General features: G+C 42.6%; 1 protein-coding gene across 3 annotated transcripts in view; it reads left to right on the top strand.

Annotated features, from left to right (window-relative positions):
• Nucleotides 1-1,031: 1,031 nt before the first annotated feature.
• MAPKAPK3 (MAPK activated protein kinase 3) overlaps nucleotides 1,032-25,408 on the top strand; it is a 53,072-nt gene continuing 28,695 nt past the window's right edge. For 2 of the 3 annotated variants that reach the window (XR_004499189.1, XM_015640605.2), the window contains exons 1-2: nucleotides 1,161-1,479; nucleotides 1,875-2,222. Coding sequence is in view for 2 of the 3 variants with exons in the window: in XM_015640605.2 (XP_015496091.1) it covers nucleotides 1,998-2,222 (225 nt within the window). In the remaining variant the exon portion in view is untranslated. Of the gene's footprint in view, nucleotides 1,121-1,160; nucleotides 1,480-1,874; nucleotides 2,223-25,408 lie in introns of those variants that run through there. The other variant, XM_015640606.3, reaches the window with a different exon arrangement.

Here is a 25,408-nt window from a genome sequence, read left to right as displayed (position 1 = left end):
AAAGACTAAGAAGGCTGACAGCTAAACCTGAAAAGATTTGAAATAGCTGTTTTCCTCAGGGATTTGACTAGCCCAGAATAGGTGAGCTGAATCAGGGGACCAGACCCTCCAGCAGCTGAACTGCTGAAAGCCTGGAAGGGAAACCTGAGGCAGAATTGCTGTAGCGTCACATCACATGGTGAGGTACTGCAGATCTGCATCCTGCTAAGTTGAACTACTTTTTATTCCTTGGAGAAAGGTCTCATTAGCCCTTTTAATTATTTTCCTATCTGCTAGAACTCCAGATGCCATTATGTTACGTAAAATGACAAATGTATTTTTAACTTGTAAAGCATGTGAACTTTAAGCTCCTTCCAGTGATACGAATACAGCTCCATTTCGATGCATGACTCATCTTCACATGTAGGGAAAAAAGATCAGCATTTCACATCCCTGGAACCACACTCTGTGCACCAGCGATGAGCGACAGTTGCTGTGGGAACCATCACTTTTAGTATCCTGACTGTGCATCTGAAAGTGCCGAGAATCACTGACCACGTCTTTGGTCGCGTTTAGTGACTGCATGTAGTGAGAGCACCCTTTCGGTAGCCAAGCGCCTTAAAGATCACTGCCCGCTATCGGGTCTCATCGCAACAGCCTGTTTAACACAGGCTTTGGAGCGAACGTGGCGACTCTCCCCCTTCCCAGAGGAGCCATCGGGGGAAGGGCCGGCGGTGCCACCGCGCGGGCGCGCTGCGGTACCAGCCCGGAGCCGCCGCCGCTGCAGCCTCATTTTCCTCCTCTATCAGGGCCGTTTACCCCAATAAATTCATATCGTGATTAAAATCACCACCCTAAATCACCTTAAATTCACCGCGAGGGTTGTTCCCCACCAGGGTTGTTCAGAGGAACCCGAGCAGTGGAACCTGACCACGAGGGAGCTCCCGCTCCCCGCTCGGGCCCGGCCCAGTCCCGGCCGCTTGTGGGGGGCTCGGGCCGGTCCCGCCGCCGGCAGCCCGGCGCGGTTCGGGGCGGGAAGGCGGTGCGCACCTGCCCGGGGCGGCGGGGCGGACCCAGGCAGAGCCCGCCTTCCCCGAGCCGCTCCGGGAAGCCTCGGCTGGGGCCGCGCCGCCACAGGCAGGTAATCGAGCTCCGGCGTGGAGCTGCCCCCGCCCGGCTCCCGCCGCCGCCACCCCCCGCTCTCCCGGCTTCGCCTCAGGGCTTTCCCGCCCTCCGCCGCCGCCTCAGCGCGGGGGGCTGAGCGAGCGGCCCCTCTGCTCGTGGGAACGGGGCTGCTGGCTCCGGGACCCGCCCCGGAGATCCCCCTCAGTCCCCAGCGGGACCCGCTCGGCTTTGGGAGCCGCGCCATGGCATCTCCACGGACTTCAGTTTTTGGGTGGTTTGGTGGTCCCTGCTCCTCGCTTGTGGACCCAGGCAATTAAAGCACAGTCCCAGGGTTCGGTGCCTGCCCAAGCAGTGCCGCTCTGGGGTTCAGTCCAGGTATTCGTGGTTCTCTTGCGTAATTTGGGAGTGTCGGGATGAGGCAGGGGACCATTGTGAGGATTTCTACATAAAACATTGAGGCAACAAGTAGTAGATGCGGGTTTATAAGCTGGAAGCACTGCTCTGTTGTACAGAGTTTAGCTGTAGTGTTATTCCAAGTCTCAGCAGTTACTCAGTTACTTTTTGTTGCAGTAAAAGCAGTGATTTATACCTGCAGATTGAGAGCTGTGTGTATTGGAACTGGGGTCTGTAAAGCCAAAGTGTGCTTTCCTGAGGTGACCCTCCACTTCTGTTCTCCCTGGCACCTGGTCATCTTGCTAAGAGAAAAGCAGTGAGGTGGGACAACAGTTAGTTGACATCAATTACTAACACTTGTTTACATTTTTACTCAGGACTAAATGGCAAGAAAATGGACCGTTTGAAGCACTGGGTTTGATTGCTTGAGTGAAGGGGCTCTGCTGAGGATACCCCACAGGAATCTGTCGGGTGTCTCTGTCATCCCACTCTTCCCTGATATGGAACAAAGTGAAGGTGAACAGGAATCCCAGGCAGAGAGTCACGTGGAGAGTAAGAGCAGCGTGAAATCCTTGCCTGGGGGAACAGCCCATGTCAAACTAGAGATAAAAAAACATGCAGTTACAGACGACTACAAACTCTCCAAACGTGTGCTAGGGTTAGGAATCAATGGCAAAGTACTGGAATGTTTCAACAAGGAGACAGGCCAGAAATGTGCTTTGAAGGTATGTACGTTTTGTACTTTCTCCTTATTTATGGTTTGGAGGCCAGAGTTCACTCCCAGAACCCTGTAAAAGCTACTTGTTCCGCTGCTTACCTTTCACAAAGAGTGATGCGTGAAGAATCTGAATACGTGGAAACATTTGCTATTGCAACACTGGAGTCCCAGCTTGAGCCTTTTCCAGAATATTCTGTGTAGTTTCCAGAATAATGTTATCAGCTGTGAGATTCTCGAGTTCATATTTAAAAGACAAAAAAGCGGGGGAGAGAACCGTGTCTTGGTGTGTTCTGGGAGAAAACCTGTTAGATTTTGAATGAACATATTATGCAATACTCACGAAGGAAACTATTTTGGATCTTGTGCAGTGAATAGGCCTAAGCTGTGAAATACTTAAATGCTCATTGATCTTTAGTCTTTCCTCTGTTTGAAGACTTTTCTTAAGGAGCGTTTCTAGTTGTTCATTTATTTTCCTACTTTATTTTTGCAATCCACTTACCAAAAGATATTTCCTGGGAAAGCACTGGTTACACCAGTAGGGTAAATGAGTTTAGTAGATATTTATGGTGATAAGTACCACTTAAATAAATGGAGCAATAACCATTCATTAGAGAACATAAAGCTTGCTTGCCTTTTGTTCTGCAGCTTTTAAACTTGAAAATTTCCCTGATGCTCTTAAACCACATTGTTAGGAAAAAAAAAAAGCTGCCTAAATGAGCCTGGTTCAGTACCAGAAGACTAAAAGCATCTGAAGTAATTGTCATGAGAATTACTTATGGTTGTTACAGATTCCTTGCTTGTGTTAATCTGATAGGTCCAGGAGGCTCTCGGGTATCCTTCCTTTCCCTAAACATGCTCCATGTGTGCTGGGAGCAGAGTGGATCTGCCAGTGGACAGCTGGATGCTCTGCCAAGGCCTGGAGATGTTCCCTACCAAGCAGAACATCTCCCCATCAAAGTTTTTGTGTTGTGATAGAGAAGCCTGGAAATACCTGGCAGCTTTGGGTACTGAAAAAAATTTTAATAGAGGAACTAGAAAAGCTTATAGTACAATGTTTTGTATTATGATTAATAATGATTAACAGGTGATTAATTCACGTGTTTCCAACACTCTCGTGTACTTCATCACACTTTTGTATTAGCTTTATGCAGGTGACTCACAGAAGTTTATCATAGGGAAACTGGAGGTTTTGACAGACTTCGGGTACTGGGGTTTTGCACCTGCCATGGGGAGTGTCACATCTTTGCATCTCTGAGGGGATCCATTAATCAGGTCCTTCTGGAGCACTAGCAACATGAATTTCTAAACTTAGCATTCTGTGATGAAGGATAATAGTTAATGCTGAAGCTGATCTGCTGTTTCTGAAGAGTTCAGTGACTGTTGCTGGTTAGAGATCATTCATACTTGAAAGGGTTTGCAGTCATAAGGGCTGAAAGCATTTTAAAACAGAAGTTGCCTTTCCAGAGAGTAATTCAGTAGCAACATGTATGTTCTAGAGCAAATTTTGTAGCTCTGGAATGAAGTAGGAAGTATATTCTGATGTATATTAGTATCCAGAAAATACTTTTTTATTTTAGCCTTCAAAGTTGGAGAGAGGGAGAAGAGAATGGAAGTTGCTGTGCCCTGATAGAATGTCTTCTGCTTGATGGGTTGGAGGAACCTATGGTGGAGTCTCTAATACCTGTTTGTGTTTAGCACTGATGTCTTGTTTGTGTTGGCTGATTTTTTTTGAAACTTTTAATATGTCTTGAGGACCAAAGTTTCACTTCCTCAGTCATTACAGGTCAGCAATAGCTGATGTATCACTGAACTTACCCTGTAAATGTGTTTGCCATCCTGTTTCACATCCAGCTGTGGAATGTGTGCACTTTTCTTCTGAAAGGGACAGAAGTATGGCAGCAAAATTAAGATGTTTATGAGTTCTCTAGGGAGTTTGAATGGCAGATAATACTTTGTGCGTTTCTCATCATTATGGGTTTAAGTGCTGAATAAAAAGTTAAACATGCAATTAAGTAAAACTGCCAGCAGCCCAGAGAGAATCCACTGCTCTCTGCAAGGATGGTCTAGTGAGAAGATTACTCAGCAAGGAGGGATAAAAACTCTGCTTGGTTAATTGGCAAGAATAGGAAGATCTTTTCCCAGCCCTGAAGATATTTGCAAGGATGAAAATATTCAGAGAAAGTTTTTCCTTTGTTTCTTGTGAAACCTGAACTGGGCCACACAAGTCCCAAACCTGCTCCAGATGACACTTCAGAGGAAATCATCCAGTCAAAGCAGTTACGTAAAAGTTACAAGAAGCTTGGGAAAAAATATTCAGAAACAACCTCGGAGCAGAATTCTCTGTGTAGGGACAACAGGGCCTTGCCACTGCCCATTCTTCTCAGGTATGATGGCAGGGTTATCATTCACTTACAGGAATAGAAAGTGGAGGCTGATGGAGCTGTCACAGAACAAACCCAACTGGTATGACAGGTAAAGAAAAATGGAAAGACTGAATTGCAAGTTAAACATGAAAAAAAAGGGGATGCTGGATGGATTTTTTTCTGGAGGTTGCTTGCACATATCCATTGAGATTTATGTGTATTTGTGGACAAATACTTCAGGCATGAGAGTGCTTGCTGTAACCTGCTCCTGGGAAAGGAAGAACATCACTCCTGCTGCTGAAGATAAAGTGTAATAGGCTGTTCTCCTTCACATCAAACTTGCCCATTAAAGCAGCTCCTGACTGGGCAGATGGCACTGCTTTCTGCCTGCAGGTTTTCTTTTAAATGTGAACAGAGCCAGCACAGCCAGGGTTTGGATAGAAAGTACTCAATGGAAGGAATTTTAGCAGAGGTACTCAAGAGGAAAGGGCTTGAACAGGCAAAAATATTCATCCCCAGAGCCATACAACAGTCAAGCACTCCATGCTGTAATTGGGAGGTCCCTGTTGTTGTTTTTGTTAGTCCATATGCATAATTGGAACTGGTTGGAATTTCACTAATCATTTTGGAGTGGGAAAACACAAGGCATCCTTTTGGAGATACTGCAGGGTTTTGGTTATTTTCCTATAATACTGTGTGCCTTAGTTTACTCTGCTTGGCATTGTGATTTGCTGCCCAGTTTACAATGTGCTGTCAGCTTTGTTTCTGTTAAATTGAAATGCCACATGCATTGCTGTCCTGCTCCAGAAAATCTCATCTGGTTTCTCACTTAGACATATAATGACATTTTGGCTGAACAGCACTGTTTCCAAATAGTGAGAACATGGGGATTTAGAAAAGTAGAAGCATAAACAAAACTGCTGTGCAGGGCTGTGGCCTTCTGGAAGGCAGCTATGTTTTGGTCTCTGTCTCCCTTACAAATAGAAAAGCTTCTCAGATCTCTTTCCATAGTTGATCCAGAAATAGCTGTCAAGTGAAGTCTAGTCACTCTTCTATTTTTATCTCCTCTCTGCCAGCCTGCCCCCTTCTGTTCACTTTGCCTTTTGGGGCTTTAGGGCAAGTTTAACCTTTGCTTCTTTAACACTGACATCAGCTCGAGTGTTCTCTGCTGGTGTTTGCACTCTTCACTGTTTTTAGGGAGAGGAGACCAAAATAGCTGGTTAACCTGTGAGGATAAATGTGAACTCCTGGGATTTGCCTTCCATTAAAAAAAACCCCAACCTACAGCTCCTTGTTCTTTCTTTCCTTCTCCCTCATTTCTTTTTAGGCACAAATTCCTGCTAAGTGGTGTCAAAATAATACTTCAATGTATTTGATGATCTCCTTTATTTTTTGTGGAAGATGGTAGGAAGGGCTCAGAGCTGGGATTAAATAAGAATAGAACAGAGAGGTAGAGAGCCTCCTGTTGGGTATTGGGGCATCTCTGCATCTGCAGCTTCAGGATTTTGGTGGATGTTTCAGGATGTAAAAGCAGTGTTACATGTCATTGCCATACTATTTCTCTTCAGTAGACAGATGGTGCTTCTTTCCAGAAGGAAAGGAAGGACAATTCAGGCATAGTCACAAACCAAAGACCCTTGGAACTTCAGGAAAGCTGAGTACTTTGGTTATGGGTGCACTTTTGGGATGAGTAACTCCTGAGTAGCAGTGGTAAAATACTTCTCCCCTAAGCACTGGGCACATTCCCTGTGTACTGCAGATGCTTCCAGCCACTTGACACTTCCAGGTTCAGGTGGAGTGTGTATGAATGGACCTGCTACTTCATGGAATTGTTTAAACTTGAAAAGGCCTTAAAGATCATCAAGTCCAACCATTAACCCAGGATTTCCAAGTCCACCACTGAACCATGTCCCCAAGTGCCACGTCTACACACAGACCTTATCCTCTAGAATAAATAGTGAGGTAAGCCATCCCCTGCCTCATGGAAAATGTGTTGTGCTCCTGAGTGCCAGCAGAAAAGTGACTGTATATTGCTGATTCGAAGACAAATAGGCATAGCCCAAATGTTAAATAAAGCAAAAAGCAAACACAAAATTGAACACCCTCCTTGCCTTTTAGGTTTGAAGAATGTTTAGTGAATGATAGAAATGATAATTGTAGAGTAGGAGTCTCTGCTGTTACGCCTGAGAGTGTTAGCATAACTTTCTTCTCAGAAGGAAAGAAAACAGATAATGGAGAAAGAAATTTTGCAAGGAAAGTTGTTCCCAAAATGATTCTTAGGACCCAAACATAGGACTATCTAGAGAATGTTCTGCTTTCCATAGGTGAGTTGCTGTGGACAGAGACAAGCATTCTGCCTCAGTTTCATTTAGTCTCTAGCTATGTTTCTGTCTCTCATTCAGTTTTAATGTTTCTGATTACATTAAATAGTTCTGCATGACAAAAGCTAATAGTGGAATAGTCTGTTTTCAGTTAGTGTACCCTGAAGCCAAGTCATGATTGCTCACAAACAGGGGACTGTACAGTCCAAAGTATTTGTTTTGCAAGTTATCTAAATAGCTGGTGCTTGTAAAATACTCTGCTTGCTGCCTAAAGTAAGATGATGATCGAGGAAAATGATGCAGCAATGGAGAAAGTACTGCACACAGTGAAAGTGAAGGTTATTTTAGGCTGGTGATTACTTGTAGAATAGGAAATGGTAACAGTCTTCTTAGATGCTGCAGATTGCATTTTTAGAAGAGAATTATGCCAGATTAGGAGTGAAACATTTCAACATTTTTGGCATAAGGAAGAATAATGGTGTGCTAAACTTAGAACTGTGATGACAATTTGGGTAACCAAGTGTAATGGTTGGTTAGGTTTTATCCAGGGTGAAGCAGCTCTTCTGGAATGATTGTATGTTTCTGGAGGAAATTAGCACTTTCTAGTGAATTATTCTGTAATTCTCTCTTACCTACCATGTTCCCTGCAGTGCTTATGCTGGTTTATCTCATGCTACAGTAAATTTAGTGTCAGTAACAGAGCTTAGTTTGAGTAACAGAGTCCGTGAGCTGTGTTGTAGATCAAAGCTGGATACAGCATAGAATGAATATGAGTTCAGAAGAGTTCTAGTTAAATAGCAGCCCTGTCTACAGAGGAGTGCCTAGAATATGGCTAGCATCAGACTGGTCTTGAATTTTATCCTTCAGTGCCAATCTTGGTGACAATTACGTAAATATGCATAAAATACCTAAAATAACTTCCAGTCGATTAAAAAGTGGGTCGTTTCTACTGCTAGAAGAATTGTTTTTAAACCAGTGAGTCATTCAAGACCAGAGTCTTTGAGCATTTTGTACTTATTGGGGCCAGACTGGCACCTTTCAAAGTGTCAGTTGGACTAGTTAATTTTTAAAAAACTAGGACTTAACAATTTACTTTGAAGATCTGACATTCTTGACTGGTCTGCTCTTTATTTGAAATACAGCAAATAATTTAAAAATAAAGAGGTGGGCTCGGTCTGAAATAATGAAATTATATGTAATAAATTTATTTTTTTCAATCGCAATTCATTAAGCCTAAAAAGCAGAAACAGCCAAATGCTATAAACCATTAAGTCATCTTGAAAAAGCAAAACTATGTTGATACTACTTTGCACCTTGTCTGTTCTCCCCTAGTCTCTCAGCAAGCTGGCACAAGTTAGAGCCTGACTTGAGTGGCAACAAAGCTTGGGAAGATCAAGGCGTGTTCCCCGCCTTGCCAGGTTCAAAGACCTGATAATGTTCCAGATAAGTGTCTTACTGCAGCTGCGAAGGTGCTGAAAGCAGAGCACGTGTGTGCCTGGTCAGACTCCCCTGATTGCCTGACACCCTTCTTGGCTAGAAGGCTCCCCCTCCTCGCTTTAGAGTATAAATCCTCCTGTGGAGGAAAACCTTGCTGATTTGTGCTAGTGGGAGTCTCGTTACAGGTAACTGGATTTTGCAAATCAGCTTAAGTGCAAAGGAGTAATATACAGTAATTTTAAACTTAATTTACAACATAAAGTGTACTTCAGGTGTATTTACTTATGGTCATATCATGTAGAGAGATTCCCAGATTGGAAAAACCTGATAACCTTCGGAAAGAATCAGGTCCACACCTGAATGCCAGGGCTCACACACAATCCCTTTTTCCTTAGTGTATTTCCATCTGTCTGTGGTAGCACCCTGTGTAAGTGTGGCCTGGGCTGAGAGTAAATGGCTTCTTCTTGTTGTTTGTGCCTGTTCAGTTTCAGCAGAAAGCAGAGATTATGTTCATGCTGTGATAAATTCATGGGAAGCACAGAGAAGGAAGGTGTCACCGTTATTGGCAGCAAGAGCCAATGTGATTTTGAGGAAGTTAGTGGATTAATATCTTGCCTATGAAGACTTTTCCATTTTAATCCCTTCACCGTATACAGTGATTTATCTTTTTCTTTTAAAAAATGATACAATCTTTGATTTATTTACACCATCAGACAGCATTTTGCATCCCTAAATATTTTTGCAGTTCTCTTTGCTTGACCCTGAAGAAGTTCCCATTTCTCATATGACCTGAATATGTTTCCCTGTTTTGGAGATTTTCCATGATAAATGTGCCTTTAGAACGGCAGACTTTAGGATGGTGTATAATATTCTATTAGCAGCAGTACAGCTGTCTGCAGAGCTTTATGTCTTTTGGTCCTGCAGAGCTGTTTGAAGTCCGTGTGGCTCTTGCACTCTCCGAAGACACAGTGATGCTGATGGGAAGGGAAGTGGCAGGGATGTGGCCAGTGCTGGAGGTGCAGGGTAGATGACCTGCTTCATTAATTGGAAAACCGTGAGAACTTCTTTCCATCAGCAGCAGTGAAAGCTGGAGGTGTGGTCTGTCTGGATTAGGGTGTATAAACTGCAGGGATTGTGGTATTTTACACAGACTTCCTAAGTACTTAAGATGATTCAAAGCTCCATAAATGAGATTAAGCTGTAACGCTGCAGCATTTTAATACCTCGGGAGTGAAGGGGGAGAGGATTCTTGCTCAGCATGTAAATCACAAGTGGCCTCCAAGTTCCTGAATCTTTGTGATACCTGGCATTTTGCACTGGAGCTTTCATGGCCTGTATTAAGAAAAAACACAAATATTAAATTTGTGTAAAAGTTCAATTTTCCTCCAGAGAAGTTTGCTTGTTGAATTTATTTTAAAAAAACCCAAAAACCAAACAAACAACCATGAGTGTGCCATCTTTATAAGTAATTTCAGATGATCTGGTTAAGGAGCCAGTCTTATTAAGGTTGCACTGTGCACAGATCTTAAGCCTTGCCAGTTCAAACTCTGGCTCTTCTCCATAGGCTTTTTCCCAGGATTTTTTTTCTTGAATACTCTCTTAAGGATGCTGGCATTCCAAGTAACAGGCCCTAAAGCAGCTCCTGGGATCTGAGTCAACAAGGGCTGAGGACAGATTTATTAAGACTGTTGCAAGGGGAGAAATCTGAAAAAAAAAAATAAAATATGGATTGTTTATGGGTTTTTTGGATGGCATTTTTGAGATATATAAAGTGTTAGGGAATGGCAGGGTGTGGAGCAACTCGTGATCTCCATGGCCAGGTCTTTGTTGTGCTGAGGTTTTGGCTGGGTGAGTGCTTTGCCCAGGTGTGAGTCAGTCTGGGCCTTACGAAAGCCCTTCAGTGCTGATTTGTACCAGCCTTGGCTTCTGTTGTACCGTGGGGTGGGGTTGGGTGTCATTTTGTTTTCAAAGGAGAGCAGTTAAAAACTGGATAGGGAGCAGCTGACTCCCACACCTGTGTTGTGTGTTGAACTCCTGTGTACTCCTTAGCCCTGAATCTATCATATATTTCAGGGATGAAATGTCCTTAAAATCCCTTTCCAGTGCCACAAGGCCTGGCGTTTGTCAGTGTTCTCCTTGCCTGTTGTTCTAACACTGAGAAATACTCCCTTTTACTTGCTTAATTTTTAACCAAAATTATATTTATTTATCCTGTAAAGGATTAATTTCTCTCAGGGCCTTCCATTTTCCCACGTGTTGCTTTTAGTCAATGTGGCTTTGTCAGAAGCAGTCTGGTTTCCACAGCAACGAGTTGTTAGCACCAAAGATGTCAGAGCTCCAAGGTGGGGAGGGGAGGGGGCTGCATTTTCTGGCTCAGCCGCTGTGCCACGGTACCGGTCTTGCTGCAGCCACGCTACAGCACAACGTCCCCATTGTCTTCGTGAAGAGTGAAAGCCTTTCATTTTGTTCTCCTCTTCCCTTTCCAATCAATTTACAGTCAAAATCTGACACTTGGGAGGTAGATGGGGCTTGATGGTTCCTTGATGCTTTGAAGCTTCCTGTTCTTTCAAGCCCTCTCTCTGTTCTAAGGGTTCTGCTGTGTCCTCTGCTTTTTAAAGAGTTTTTCTGTGGACAAAATAGGGCTTTTGCATACATACAAACCCTGTAGAAGTAGGTTTGTGATAAAGGAGAGCAGGGCACTATTCTTTCTGACCCATGTTCAGTGTCTGCCTGTGAATGAGTACACGAAAAATTGTCAGTCCTTTCACCTTGCCCAGTAATGTGAAACCTGCTCCAATTAAACCTGCTTGGTTGGGTTTTCCCAGGCACCCATTTCCTTAGGGTGGGAACTCAGTCTCGCTGCTATTGACCTTGGAATATTGCATTATTTAAAAGGATTTTCTTAAACACAGTTAACCTGTGAAATTCGTTGCCCCAGGAGCTGAGAGGTTGTGATGCTGTGAAGATCTTGAAAGAAAACAGAGCTTCTCTGAGCATTTCAAATGAGAAGAAAGCCCCTGTAGTTTTAATATACTGTACAAATTTGGCTGTGATCTTCCAGATCCTGTTGTTACAACTGATAAATACAAAACTGTCAGGATAAATAATGAAACTTTGAGCTTCAGAAGGTGTATTATTGTTTCTCTTGTGTAAAGTGTACTTCTGCTGTAGGGGTACAATATCCTCCTGTCTGAGGAGAGGGAAATGAGCTGTGGCCTCAGCTCTGCTGGTGGTTGTGCCTCTGGGTAATGTCCATCCTTTGCACAATAGTTTCATGTAAGGGTGTGTCTTTCTGGGCAACTTGTACTTGTCTAAACTTGGCTGTAAACATAAGGTGAAATATATTTTTTTTTACAATAGTTATTCACATTTATATCCTTCCCCCTGCCAATCCCTTCTGAAGGGCAGGAAGGCTTGTGGAAATACAGAGTAATGTTATTGAAACTTCTTTTCAGGCCCATTCTGCTCCTTATTTTCACCTTCAATATGAATTAGAGTAAAACCCAACTGCTAAAGATGGTTAAAAACAGAAGCTGAAACTTTAGAGACATGGGTAGTTAATACTTTAAACTCCTTAAATATATGATGAAATCGTGCACCCCAGTGCTGGTTTTAATTCAATTTTTTGCATGTCTGCTATTGACTTTTAAAAGCTAAGCTTTGTATCTGGAACTTGGAATAGAATTACAAACTACTTTGGTAGCTGGTCGTATTCTTAGTCTTTATTTCACTTTCTTAACAAGTATCTGGCTTTGCATCAGAGTTCATGGTACGTGAGTTGTGCTTACAAAGGGCAAAATATCTGCATGGCTGTCTTGTGTACTGGAATTAGGTGGTTTTCCAGATTTATCATGTTCAGTTGGGAGGGTTTAAGGTTTGGGTTTTTTTGGGTTTTTTTAATGTTTGAAAACCTACAAAGTAACATCTCCCAAGGTTGCTGGCACCAGAGTGCAGGGAAGCAGAGTGCCAAAGTGAGTGGCACATGGAGAAAGGTCAATGTGACTGCCTTGGCTTGGACTGGGCCTCTGTGTCTGTTACTGGTGAAAAATGGGACAAGACACTCAAGATCTGCAGAAACTGACCTCTTGCTGCACTCTGGAGGAGGAGAAAACAGCACTATACATTATTGATAAAACACTTTATACAAGAGCAATTAGTTCTGAGTTTTCCCCACCTTTCTGCTGTCTGAATCAGTTGTGGAGGTGTGAGGGAGGGTGGATGCTGTGTTATGTTCACAAAAGCCAAATCTCCCAAGGAAAATAAGGAAAAAGTTCTCACAAGTGTTGGTTCAATAAAACATCCAACACAGCAATAGTAATTTATTGTTAAATGGTTCCTGCTGTTTGTGGCAGTCTTCATTTTTGGTTATATGAAGTAATAACTGTGTAGGACTGCTTGGGTCTAAAACGAAAGCAGGGTTTTTCCTCCATCCTACAAGAAGGGAGGAGGTTTGACAGGAGGGCAGTTCTGGAGGAGGAAAATGGCTAGAACTTGTAGCCTGAGCAGTCAATGTGAGAAAGGGCTGTGTGAGAGGAAGTTTGAGGGTAGCATGGGAAACCATCCATGATCCTCCTGCTCAGTGTGGGGCTTCCCCCATGGCTGCTTTCCCATCTATCACAAGCATCAAAGCTCATGAGATTGGTGTTCTCTGGTTTTGTTCATGTAAACCCTCTAAACACCTGAGGCCACCCAGTGTGCTGTGACTGTATTGTGTGCTCAACAATTGCATTCTAACTCCTGCATGCAAGTTCCAGTTGTTTATTTCTTCTTCTGGAGGATGCTGTGACTGGGCAGACCAAAAGGGAAAATTCTGTCTTTTAATCTTGATCTTCCATCTTCATTTGAGTAAGTTAAAATAGGGATGGCTTGGTAGGGGGAGGTGTTGTTATTATCACCACTGGCCACCAACTTCATCACTGACAAGCATTGCTCTGTTTCTATTAAAAATTAATAACATTAATGTGTCCCATCATCCCTTGGTTTCCTGCTGTGTAGGGGATTACCCAGAGACTACTGCTTGTCATTCCCCCTTTATGTCCACAAGAGCATTAAATGCTCTTTGGCTGAGATTAGCACTGTTAATATAATATTAAATCAATTAAGGTTTTGGTTTATGTTGCTTTTTATTACCAAGAGGTCCTCGCCTTTTCTGAAGACCAGTATACTTAAAAGCTCCCCAGTTTACCAGATTTGTCTTTTTTTTTTGCAAAAGAGCTCACCAGGCTAGAACTCCCTCAGATTTAACTTTTTAACTTGAAACCATTCATAGGAAGAACTTTTCTGATGCTGTGACCCTCCTGAGAAATTAGGCTGCATTGAGGTGTCTGTTCAAGCCTTCAAATGATACTTAAACTTTAATTAAAAAATAAATTAACTTTAATGAGATAATTTACACTTTCATACCACATTTAATCTAAATCTGCCAGTTATTCATCAAAATACCTTCTACATGTGGACTGAAGCAATCTTTAGATTCCTGTTGCATGATTATACAGAAATCTTGACTGGTGCTTTGTATCTGCACAGAGCAATCGGTGTCCCAGCTTCAAAACTTGTGAGGGTTTTCTAATTTTCTGTTTACTTTTAGAAAACAGGTTAATTACATTTATAGAGCACTTTCCTAACCACACAAATAGAATCTTGTGTACATTGTGAGCTGTCAGTGTGTATTGATCACTGATTCCTGGGCTGAGACATCAGCAGCAATGGTCTCCCCCACTTTGGTGGGCCTGAATGCCATTCAAGGTCCAGAGCTGACTGCTTGTTTTTCAGGGAGTATTTCTAGGGAGCCCAAAATCATATTCCTGGGAACCCTGACATCCTCCTTGTTTGGGAGAACTTCTGCAAATATGCGTGGTTTTGTGCTTTCATTCAGTTTATTCCACGCCTTTTAACTTCTGTGTAATCAGAGCAGAAGTTGGTTCCCTTCTCTTCCACCCCCACCTTTTTCTGATATTCATTCTCTGGAAGGATTACATTTTAACTACTAAATGTCAGTAAATGTCAACTTTTGCTTCTACCCCAAAACTTCAAATTTTTTATTAAAAAATAGATGACGGCAAAGTAATCTATGAGACATCACTCTTTATGTTTTTTCCCTTTTTCTAAAATTAATTTAGCAGTCAATAAATAGAAATTGTAGTTCTGAAGTATGATTAAATTTGCTGCTAATTTTTTCCAAACTACTGAATTTGGTGTTTTCAGTGTGTAACTTTTTTTAATAAGGCACCAAAGAAGAGAAAAAGTAAAATAGCTTTAAAAATAAAACCAGAATTCACATTTGAGCTTTTCCTGAGGCAAGATAGAACTGTATTATCTCTACTTTTTCTTTACAGTTGATACACTCTTCATTTAGTGGGGCTTTTCCCTCTAATTTTATTTTTACTAGTTGCGTAGAAATATAAGCTCTGGTATATTATTTGCATGTTTCTTGTTTTCTGAAATCATGGACCTTGTTAGCTCAAAATAAAATACATTGGTTTGCCCTTTTTTTTTTCATGTTTGTTTATATCTTTGTGTAAGAACATGAGAGCCAAAATTTGTATTATTTAGAGAAAAAGGACAAATAATCATTAATTACTGGGAACTGTAGCCCACTAGAGGCTTGTTAGTTACTGCAAATATACGACAAACCCAAACTTGTAGAATCAGTAACTAAACCAAAAATGTTAGATGTCTTTCTGCCTTTTTCCTGATAAGCCTGTTGGAGTTGGCTTGAATTGGGAGTTCAGTTTTGAGGCTCTATTTGTTTGCTCACTGACTGTGAAAGTAGAACTCAGTAAGCATTTTGGGGAATACTCAGGCTTCCATACATTCTGTAAATCAAGGATATAGGAAAGAGGACTCCCAAAACAGATGGTGCTGCTGCTGTTCCACGTAACTGTGCTGTCTTTTTGCCTCTGACCCTCCAGTAACCCAAGGTTCTTCCATTTAATGCTGTCCCCATGAGGACTGTGTTCCAACTTCAACATTTACATCTTCCTGTCTATCCACACAGGATTATATTTTACATCTTAAAATTTGCTAAAAATGTAAGTAGAAAAATTTGAATGTATGAGGCTTTTATTCAGCAGAATATGCCAAAGTTTACCTTGTTATTTTGTTCAAGTGTTCCCCTTGGAGGAGCTGCGAGGCACGTTCAGTATTTCTGCTGTTTGACCAAAGTACTTTTTACCTGCAGTTGTTATTTTTCTATGCAGTTTTAGGAGGCTGGGGGAGCAGTGGGGAGTGCTCCCTGTGCTGTTTCCCTCCAGGCTGGGCTGTGGGTTGTGCTGCTCTGCACACTGGCTGCTGCCTACAGAGCTGGTCTGGGGGAAGAGCACAATCACTGCCCCACAACATCTCAATGCAATGGACAGGCTTTGAATTGCACAAGGATGAGGAGTATTCTGGCATGTGGGCATCTGTTCCCCTAATGCACATGCTCTCCACTCAGGAGGCATCTCCAGGACTGCCTCCCAAATGGCTTCTCTGCTGAGGTGACCCAGGTACAAGGCTGAGAACAGCTGAGTTGGTCAGGGTGATCTGCATGATGACCCCACAGATGCTGAGGATCTCAGTGTTCCTTCTGAGGAGCAGCTGAGGGCACTTGCTTTGTTCAGCCTGGAGGACACTGAGGGGAGACATCACTGGGGTCTTCAATGTCCTTTATGAGGGGCAGTGAAGGGGCAGGTATTGATCTCTTCACTCTCCTGACCAGAGAAAGGACTCAAAGGAATGACATGAAGTCAGGACAGGTTTAGGTTGGATATCAGAAAAATGTTCTTCCCCCAGGAATGGTGGAGCACTGAACAGGCTCCCCAGGGAATGGGCCCAAGGCTGCCAGAGCTCCAGGAGCATTTGGATAGCGCTCTCAGGGACAGGGTGGGGTTGTTGGGGTGTCTGTGCAGGGCCAGGAGCTGGACTGGATGAGCCCTGTGGGTCCCTTCCCACTCAGGGTATGCTGTGATTCTACAAGGGCTGTAACCCAACATTGAATACAGGTGTCAGACTTCAGTCTGTAACCTTCATTTAGGGAAGGCAGCAAGGATTTGTGTCTGCAGCTGGCTGATGGAAAACCTGGTCTGGCTGGTAGCACTTCATGGCTCACAGGAGGTTTGGCTGCTCCCAGAGCTGCATCAGCCTGCTTCTCCTTCCCTCACTCTGCTGTTGAATTGGGGTCTCTGCTGGAGCAAGAGACATAAGGATCATAAAAGCCACAGAACTGGCCAAATAGTCTCAGACTTCTTTAGCTTGATTGCATTTATTTAAAATTCTCTTCTTAAAATATAATGTTATTCATTGCCCCACAAATCGGGAAGTATTAAATAAGTGTCTTCTAATTTCACCTATTTTCTTGATAGCTTGAAATGTGAGAAAAGAGGGCATCAAATTACTTTCCCATAGACTTTTTAAGACAAAAAAGGTAAGGTACACAAATGATCTGGTATAACCCAGTAGAACTGAAGAAAATAAAACCAACTAATAAGTATAGTGGAGCTGAAAGACATGGAGGTAATGACCCTTACTGAAAGAAGAGAGCAATCAGATAAATGAGTCTAAGAATTATTGATTTTATTATTTCAGTTAAAATAAAACAAAATCAGAGTGGTAGAAAATTACATATTTTTTAAAAGACTGTGTAGTGGCACAATTTTCTGTAATATAATGCTGAAATGAAGATCATTCCTAGTTTTGATTATTGGATCAATCAGGCATTAATAAAGGTAGCAAATCTTTTATTCAAGTCTTTGATTCTTTACTACACCAGAAAAATTAGGCTGTATTTGAGCAAAGCAAATGAAGAAGTTGCAGTAAAAGATGCTGAGGGTTGTATTAAGTCATCGATTCCTCTGCTTTTGTAAATGATTTTCAAGCAGAAGTATGAGGTACAGATTAATAACAGTAAAGTTATCAATACAATGTTATGAAATCAAAACAAAATGGAACACATGTACTTCTCCAGAAGATGTGAGAAATAGGCAGAAGTAAAATATGGAGCCTAATGCATGCAGATACTTGAGTTTATCCTTTCTGGGAATTAATTAATGACAGCAACAGCAGTATTGAAGTAGTTAAAGAACTTTCTATGGAGACCCTCAGTTATATTTGGTGCATCGGGGTTGATCTGATTTGCTACAATAGTGCTGGAACCACTTAATGTGTGGATGGAACTGCCTTAGCAGCCTGCAAATCTCAGCATCAAGTGACAGATACTGCCTATCAAGGAAACATCAACCATCTGAATTGTTCCAAAACAGATCGTTCTGGATAAGGGTGTTTGAAAGGAGAGCAGTGATGAAAGCTGAATAGATGTGGTTTGAAGACAGCATCAGGAAAAGGCATCTCGGAATGCTGATTACTTTCCTGATGTAATTAGCCTCTAGGGCAGTATCAGAGTTCATTGTGGAAAGAAACAAAAATAACCACCAAAGTCATTGTCCTTGCTCGGGCAAAATATCTGTAAGTTGAGAGAGTAGTTTATCTTGGTGAAGACATCAGATCTGTGACTAATGGGATAAATCTTGTGTAAAAAGGAAAAAAATAGACATCAGGAAAAAGGATGCTATTGTGAGGTCAATGCTATGAGTGCTTCTTCCAGGGAACTCCACTGTGCCTCTGGATAGAGGCAGAATTGGGCTGGACCAAGAACTTTGCTTCCTGTGGGATTGCCTTGGTCTGCACGGCCTCACACATCTTAATATTCTGACAGATTTGAAGGATGGGTTTTCCTGTGCTGAAGTGAAATCATGTTGCAGGAGTTGTTTGGGCAGAAATTTTTAAATCTTTTCCATAATAAGACTAGAGGAAAAAGTTGTTTTGAGTACATGAAATACAAATTTAATGTCCAGTGATTTGCCTGTTATTTGGATTTGAGGTTTATTGAGGGGTGAATTTATGAGTTCTGGGCGTGTCTTGCCCTGTCACCCTTAAAAAATCATCCCAAGTTCAGCTAAGTTCCAAATCTGTAATGATCAGTCTGCTCTCACATACACAAAGCTCCCTCATAAATAGCAGTTTTGTGTTGGTAAACTGAGCATTCAGATGTAGGAGCTGTCAGGATCCATGCTGTGTTTATACATCTGACTATCTTGCACTCACTATTTTCTATCGCACTTACGGATTTTTCAGTACACAGACGAAAATATTAGAGTGGTAAATGATTGATTTCAATAGCTAGTTTCATTGTCCTTGTTCAGTGTATGGATTTCTTTATTTCAGGTTAGCTTAGACCTGCTCTGGAAACAGGGTTTAGGTTTGTTTTGTTTATTTCCTCACGGCTGTGCTTTGAGGAGTTTTCACTCTAATGGCTGGATCACTGTTATTTTCACAACATGGCTTTAAGTTTGCAATGTCTCTACTTTGTGTATATGGAGCAGGCAAATGAGTTAAACTTATAAAGTTCTACTGTATTTTGTGAGCTGTGTATGAAATATCCCAGACGAGGGGGCTTGGCTTTGGTTCTCCCCACAGGTCCAGATTGCAATTGAACTCAGTCGAGCTTTAGAGACCCAAGCTGTGTCCCAGCACTTCGGCAAATCCAGCCGCAGTCCAGGCTCTGGGAAATGAGGAGTAGGCAATTACAGAGTACCTGTGTGGCTCAGCTGACTTCCTGAGCATTGCATGAGACATCAGGAAGAACAAGAATCCGGATTTCTGGCAGTAGCATTCAGCTGTGGTTAAACCACAAGACACTTCTTTCTTACACCGCACTTTCCAGTGTCTGTGTAGAATGCAGAGGAGAAGGGAAGGGCTGCAGATGGCACTTCTGTCACTCTGCATCCCAGCCTGCATCCTGACTGGGTTCAGCTTGTGCTCTGGCGTAAGGATGAAGTTAAAGGGGGAGGAAAGTGTGCAATAATACTGTGTTTAATACATGCAAAGAGAACAATATTCAGTTTACTCAAGCACCTTAATCCTGAAGTTCACTCATGTTAGAAAGGCCATTTTAATCATATTATAAAATCTGTATTTTGCTTTTGATAATTATCACAAAGGCCTGATCTTAGCACATACAAGATAGACAAACAGTTCTCTTTTTTTTTCTGCAATATTTTATTTATTATGTATTTATTGAAAGGGTATTAAATGGTTCAGAGAAAACAATTTAGAGAAACAGCAGAACTGATGGAATTGCTCAGCTCTGCTGTGTGCACAGAATTTATATTATTAGGATTTATTACAGTTTCTGTCATCTCTGTTGAAGATTGCCAAATAATTTATGCCAAAGCACCCCACTGCAGTAAAACGTGAGAAAGTGACATCCAGAGACAGGTTTTGTCCCAAAAGAAGTTTGTTACCAAGAAAAGGATCTGAGATTCCTGACTTCAGTCTCCTAATGGCAAGAGCTTAGGCTCTTGACCAAGCCATAGCAGTCCATGGGTTGCCTGTATGAAAATACATTATCCTGTCAGAAAAATCCATGGTGAAATCTTCCAGGCAATTCCAGGACCATGAGCTGCAGGAAACTTGGAGTCAGTGCCACATGGAGAGAGTATCACACAACAGCCTTCAAGGAACACTGCTCAGGAGTTCAGTGGTACTCAGGTTGCTGTTGATACTGCCATCAGTCCCTTCCAATAAAGCCTCACTGCTCTTCCTTTGCTTCTCTGAAGGCCTTCCAGTGAAACCTGCAGCCTGGGCCTTGTCTGCTTTACTGCCAATTGATTTATTTTTTTAGTCAGGAACACGCAAAGAAGATGATTTTTTACTTCTTTATTTTTCTTTACAAACGTTACTTCATTTGCCTGGATCAGAGCTTCAGGGTTTTGAGTTGCCAAAGCTTCTTTTACAGGTGCTTCTGTGTGTGCAGTGGTCACAAGACACACTGCAAATGACCCTGGTGGGAAAATAAACTGTTTAGGCTGGGCTTTCCTTTCCAATTTTTATTGGCCTGATGTTAACAGCTCAACTGTGTAAAAGAATATCAACGTATCTGAAAATTTTAAACATTTCTGGAAGTTTGGAATCAGCAGCCCTGTGTGCTCTGGGCAATAGAAAGGATTCTTCTTGGGGTGCTGCAGGAGAGATGGGAGGCTCCAGGGCTGGAACAGAGGGAGGGAAGATGTGGGATTGTGAATGTGATGCCCATTCTCTTCCACATGTTGAATTGGTAGCTACCACTGTGAATTCTATACTAACTTTACCCAAATAATAAAGGCTTGGAAATGAGATGTCGGAGCTAAAGATACAATAAATAATAAATCCCCACTGAACACAAGAGATTATTGATAATAAGAAAACCTATGGCAACGGTATTAACAGGCAAAGAGCATGGTGATGGGAAAGATAGGTGAGGAATGTGACTGTTGACTGTGTGCCCTGGATTTTAGGACAGGCAAGAACAAATGTGTTTTGGAAGACTTGCATAGTCAAAAGAGATAATGTTATCATATGTGGCCTAGATGAAATCTGGACTGGGAAATATTGGAAGAATGTACGACACTATGGACTATTTATAAATCTGTAATCTTTACTTTTGACAGTATCTTTGCAGAATGCAACCTTTAAATTTCACCTTTCAAGTGCCAGAGAGCACTGGAATTTAAATATCTTTCTATCTTTTTCTTCTGCCAGATATCTGTTTGGCTTTGTACCTTTTGCAAGGTATGTAAGACAACTGTGTGGTTGTATCCAGGAGAACCAAGTTACTGCACACATTGCAAAACAGTCAGGGATTCAAGGCCAAGGCCTGCAGAGTTGAGCAGAGCTCAAAGGTGGTGGGGAGAACTTATTTACAAGCTTCCAGAGACATGGACATTGTGCAGCTTTAAAAGCTGCAGCCAGACCTCTTTTGGGCAGAGCAAGAGGGAGGGTTGTGGCAAATTGTTGTAGCAAATATTAGAATTTCAGGTTTCCAGACATGTCTAAAAGAGCATGGCAGGCTCTGTGGCTCACTCCACTTGATTCACATTCTTGGATTGATTTCTGTTTCATTTTTAGTTCTGCTAAATAATTGCTTAATTTGAATATGAAACTTTATTTTTTATAACATAATTTTTTTGGTTTGTGGGTTTGGTGCTATTCTGGGGTAGCCAGAATTTGGGTTGTGAAAAATAGTCACTTAGTCATTTGAGTTAAGCATCCAGACTTCAGTCCTGTTCCTGCAGCCAAACCTTATTCCATCTTTCTCAAGAGGCAAGATAATTTTTCTTTCTGATTCAGAGGCTGAATCACCCTTTATTAGAAATTGCCTGGGTAAGCATGTTACAGAGTTATGAAGGGGCTTCACTTTCACATTCCAAGTCCCAAGTTCTTGTGGTCTTCTCACAGCAGGTTCCCCAGGTTACATGAGTGAAAGAGATATTTCTGTACCAGTCCTTTGGGAAATAGCAGAAGTGTTTTTCCAGTAGTTCTTGCCATGGCAGTCTGTCATCTAGAAAGTAAATGCAGCTCTGGCCTGGCATCCCCTGAGATCTTGGGTGCAGCTCTCTGTTTCTGCCACTCTCATGAAACTTGCCTTAGGGGTGTTTCCTTTTTCAGGCTTTCTTCTGAATCCCCCTCACCCAGTAATGAATCCATGTATCCCTGAGGAGGTTTTCTTGCTAAGGCTCACCTTTTCTTTTGTTCTGTGACAATTGGTTTTGGAAATAGCTCCCTTAAAACTGAGCAGCAGATGGTATCGTGATTGCATGAAAGCCTTATCAAATACAACAGTTTGTATCCCCCACACTAAGAAGCACCCAGGAATTTTTAAGACTCCTCACGAGAAGTGAGAATAGCCATACCCTTCCCAAAACAGACAGTGGTTCCCCCTCAGCTGGGCTCTGAGGAATTCAGGGCTATGTCCCTATTTTGCCACCTTGTGTTTCAGGTGTGACAGCTGGGAGACACTGCACACTGTAGGCATGCAAAGAGTTCTCTGTAAGAGCTGGAGGGACTCAGGTGGTGAAGTGGAAGACCCTCATTTAATTCAGGTAGAGCAAGGATCTGGAAGTAGATTTCTTCAGCAAGACTTAATAGGAATTTGGCTGTGCGTTATCTGATCTGGAAATCCAGGGTCTCTTGGTGGTTTTCCATGGTGGTTCTGTCCAGGACCTAGGAATGCTTTTCTACCGATCTGCTGTATATTTTCATGTGGAAACTTCTAGTTTTGACAAAATTAGTTCTAATCTTGCAGTTGGAAATACAGATAATTATGAATTCTGGCAGAGCACCCCCCAATGTTCAAAATATCACAGCCTCTTAGTTTAGAATAGTCACTTCTAAGAAGAAGCTGAGACTTCAGGAGTTGTGAGTTTTAATGCATTAAGGTTTGAAAAATGTCTCCAGATCCTGCAATAGTTGATATCATCATTTAGTATTAAGAAGTGTTTTGAAAGGGATTGCATTTGATGACCTGGTTGAGCTCACTCTGCACAGTTGTGATGAGAACAATGTATCAACGTCTTGATGTTCTTTCCTTAGACCTTCAAGGATTCTTCTCCCTCGCCCAAAACAGAGCTGGGAGTGAAGAAGCCTGTGGTGGCAGGGACACTGGGATGCTGTGCTGGTTGTGAGCAGCCCTTGTAACTTCCATTAGAGACTGATGTGGGGCAGGAGGGTCAAACGTGTTTCTAAACTTGCAAACAAGTAACCCCCTCCCTTGGTTATGAAATGGTGAAAATGGATCAAGAAATGGTTTCTAAAGGTTTTCAAAGCAGCTTCCACTTGGGAAAGTGTTACATGGCTATATATAAATAAACATAAAGCATTTTTGGTGATGGAAGAAGGATTAGCCCACGGAAGTTGAAATTACCACCACCTGACAGGTCTTGGACAAAACCCTGCATATTAAGCAGGTGTCATCCAGATCTGGGGTGTGGCATGATGTTCAAAATCTGCAAATTCCCCTTACCCATGCAGTCTCCACCTGGGGATCTGTCTTCCCAACCAGAGGGAAGAGCATCATGGCTGAGTGCCTTCTCCCCTTGCCACTGCCTGCTGTGAAGTGTTGGAGCAGCTGCACTCTCGGACAATCTGTTTTCCTGTTTCCCTGGTGGGTCACATCCAGGAGAATGAGACTGGATGGACACACATTGCTTCTGTGAAAGCATCACCTCAGGAGTCAGGAACACTTCCATGGGGCAGCTGTTTCCAGGGTACTGATGTTAGTTTGAAGCAGGCAGGTGACTCCTGAGTCCCTTTTCTGTTGCCCCAGCTTTGTCACTCCCTCCTCCCCCGTCTCAACCCAGACTCTGTCTCAGACACGCTGACTTGTGGAAGTGAGCCAACATTGCAGTGTACCACAGGCAGCTACTGCTGCAGGGAGAGGAGGGGAAGGACAGTGCCTTAAGGAAAGGAAAGGGATATGCTTCAGCTTGGAAAGATGAAAAGGGTCTAATTCCTGGAATGTTTCTTGGTTTTCAGCAGTGCTTTTGCTACATCTCATTTTTCTGACCCCTGTGCAGTCCTCTCAGCATGATGCTGATTTAGAAGAGACATCAAAACATCAGACTTCCAAATATTCCTGAGATCCTCCTCCTCTTCCCTTTTCATGTACAGCCAACACAAGGCAGGGGGAGAGAGGAAATTATTCAGGAATGTGAAGGAAATGCTCTAGATTTTGGCAAAAAAACTCCCTTCCATTTAAGCTGCTCTGTTCTACCTTTGTGGTGTCTGATTGCTTCCTGCCAGCTTATTGCAGGGAACGTGAACCATTCCTCTCTAACCTCTGTCAAAGAAATGGAACATGGACGCTGAGGAAGGAGCCCTCTTCTCACACCTCTTGCTCCACAGCATATCCTGGTATAGGGAGAATCTTTAGAGGAGGCAAGGTGGCTAAAAACTGAAATAAAGTGGGCAGCAAAATGGAAAGATGTTCCCTTCCCTTGGGATCACTGGGGGAGTAAAGTCAGCTTGCCTGGAGTAGCTGGGAGCTGTGACTCCCCAGGAACAGGAGAGTCTCCAGGGCTTGGGTGCTCAGACAGGCAGGGTGGGATCCTGGATGGGCTGGGCAGATGGCAGCTTTGGATGGAAAAGGGGAGCTGTGGTCAGGAGGCTGTGGGTTAGAAGGATGGAGCTTTGACCTGATATGGGGATCTTGATTCATGGTGGCTGGCAGGGTGTTTAAGGTTTCTGAAAGGAAGTGTGAAGGAGAATATGGCTGTGTATGAACTGGCAGATCCCAGCTGCATTCTAAGAAGTGTTTTCCAGTATTATGGATATTAAAGAGCACTTAATCAAGTAATGAGTTCTGTAAGGCATTAGCTGCTCCAGGAGTGTGCTGTGGGGCTTGAAAGGAAAGTCCTGCTGGATTCTGCTGCCATTGTGGCAAAACAGAGCTGTAACCAGGGGTGGCTGAGCTAGTGCACCCAGCAAAAGCTATCAATGAGAATTGTAACATAAATAACAGTTTTACTGCAGTGTCACTTGCCTGTGTTGATTCCATCTGTTGAATTCCCCCTCCTCCTGGAGTATTTTTCTTTTCTTTCCTTTCCTTTTCTGTGTACTGATTTACTTAGCTTTAGAACATATATTCAGACAAAATAAGGACAAGAAGTCTTGGGAGAACAATCTACTTTTTCTCTTAATGGCTTCCTTTGCATTTCTAGCTCTGCTGAGTGCCGCAGAGTTTTGTTTCTGTTCACAGTCACACTATTCTCTGTCATGGCTGTACACAATGAGCAGTTCCAGGGATCTTTATGCCTGGAGGACCATTAAGCTTTCATCCACAGAGCTATGTACTGAGTTGTGCCTTAGAAACAGATACAGATCTTTGCTGGAAAATGCCGATGGCAGAGCTTGCACAGACATGAGTGTGAAAACATATAGCAGTGATTTGAAGCACTAAGGAAATCTTACAGATGTCTTTGCTGAAGGCTTTAGGGCTTTGTTTTATTTTTGCAGATGAGTTAAGTTGTCACAGTTGACAGCTTTTAGGATTGACTGTTTGATGTTGCGCTGGCCAGAGTCACTCCAGTCAGATTCCCAAGAACTGGGTCAAATCTCAATATCTCTGCTGCAAGAGACGTGAGGTGGAGTTGCTGTCAGTGCCACTGGTGTCAGAGATTTAGCAAGTCCCCCCTTAAGGTAATGCTTAAACAAAGTAGATGATCCCCATGGAATAGGAGAAGGAAGATTTGAGAGGTCTTTTGTTTATTTCTGGGTTCTTT

This window comes from Parus major, chromosome 12, assembly GCF_001522545.3.
Source record: "Parus major isolate Abel chromosome 12, Parus_major1.1, whole genome shotgun sequence".
Classification (NCBI taxonomy): domain Eukaryota; kingdom Metazoa; phylum Chordata; class Aves; order Passeriformes; family Paridae; genus Parus; species Parus major.
Note: the sequence above shows the minus strand (reverse complement) of the source record. Positions and strands in the feature narration are given on the sequence as shown.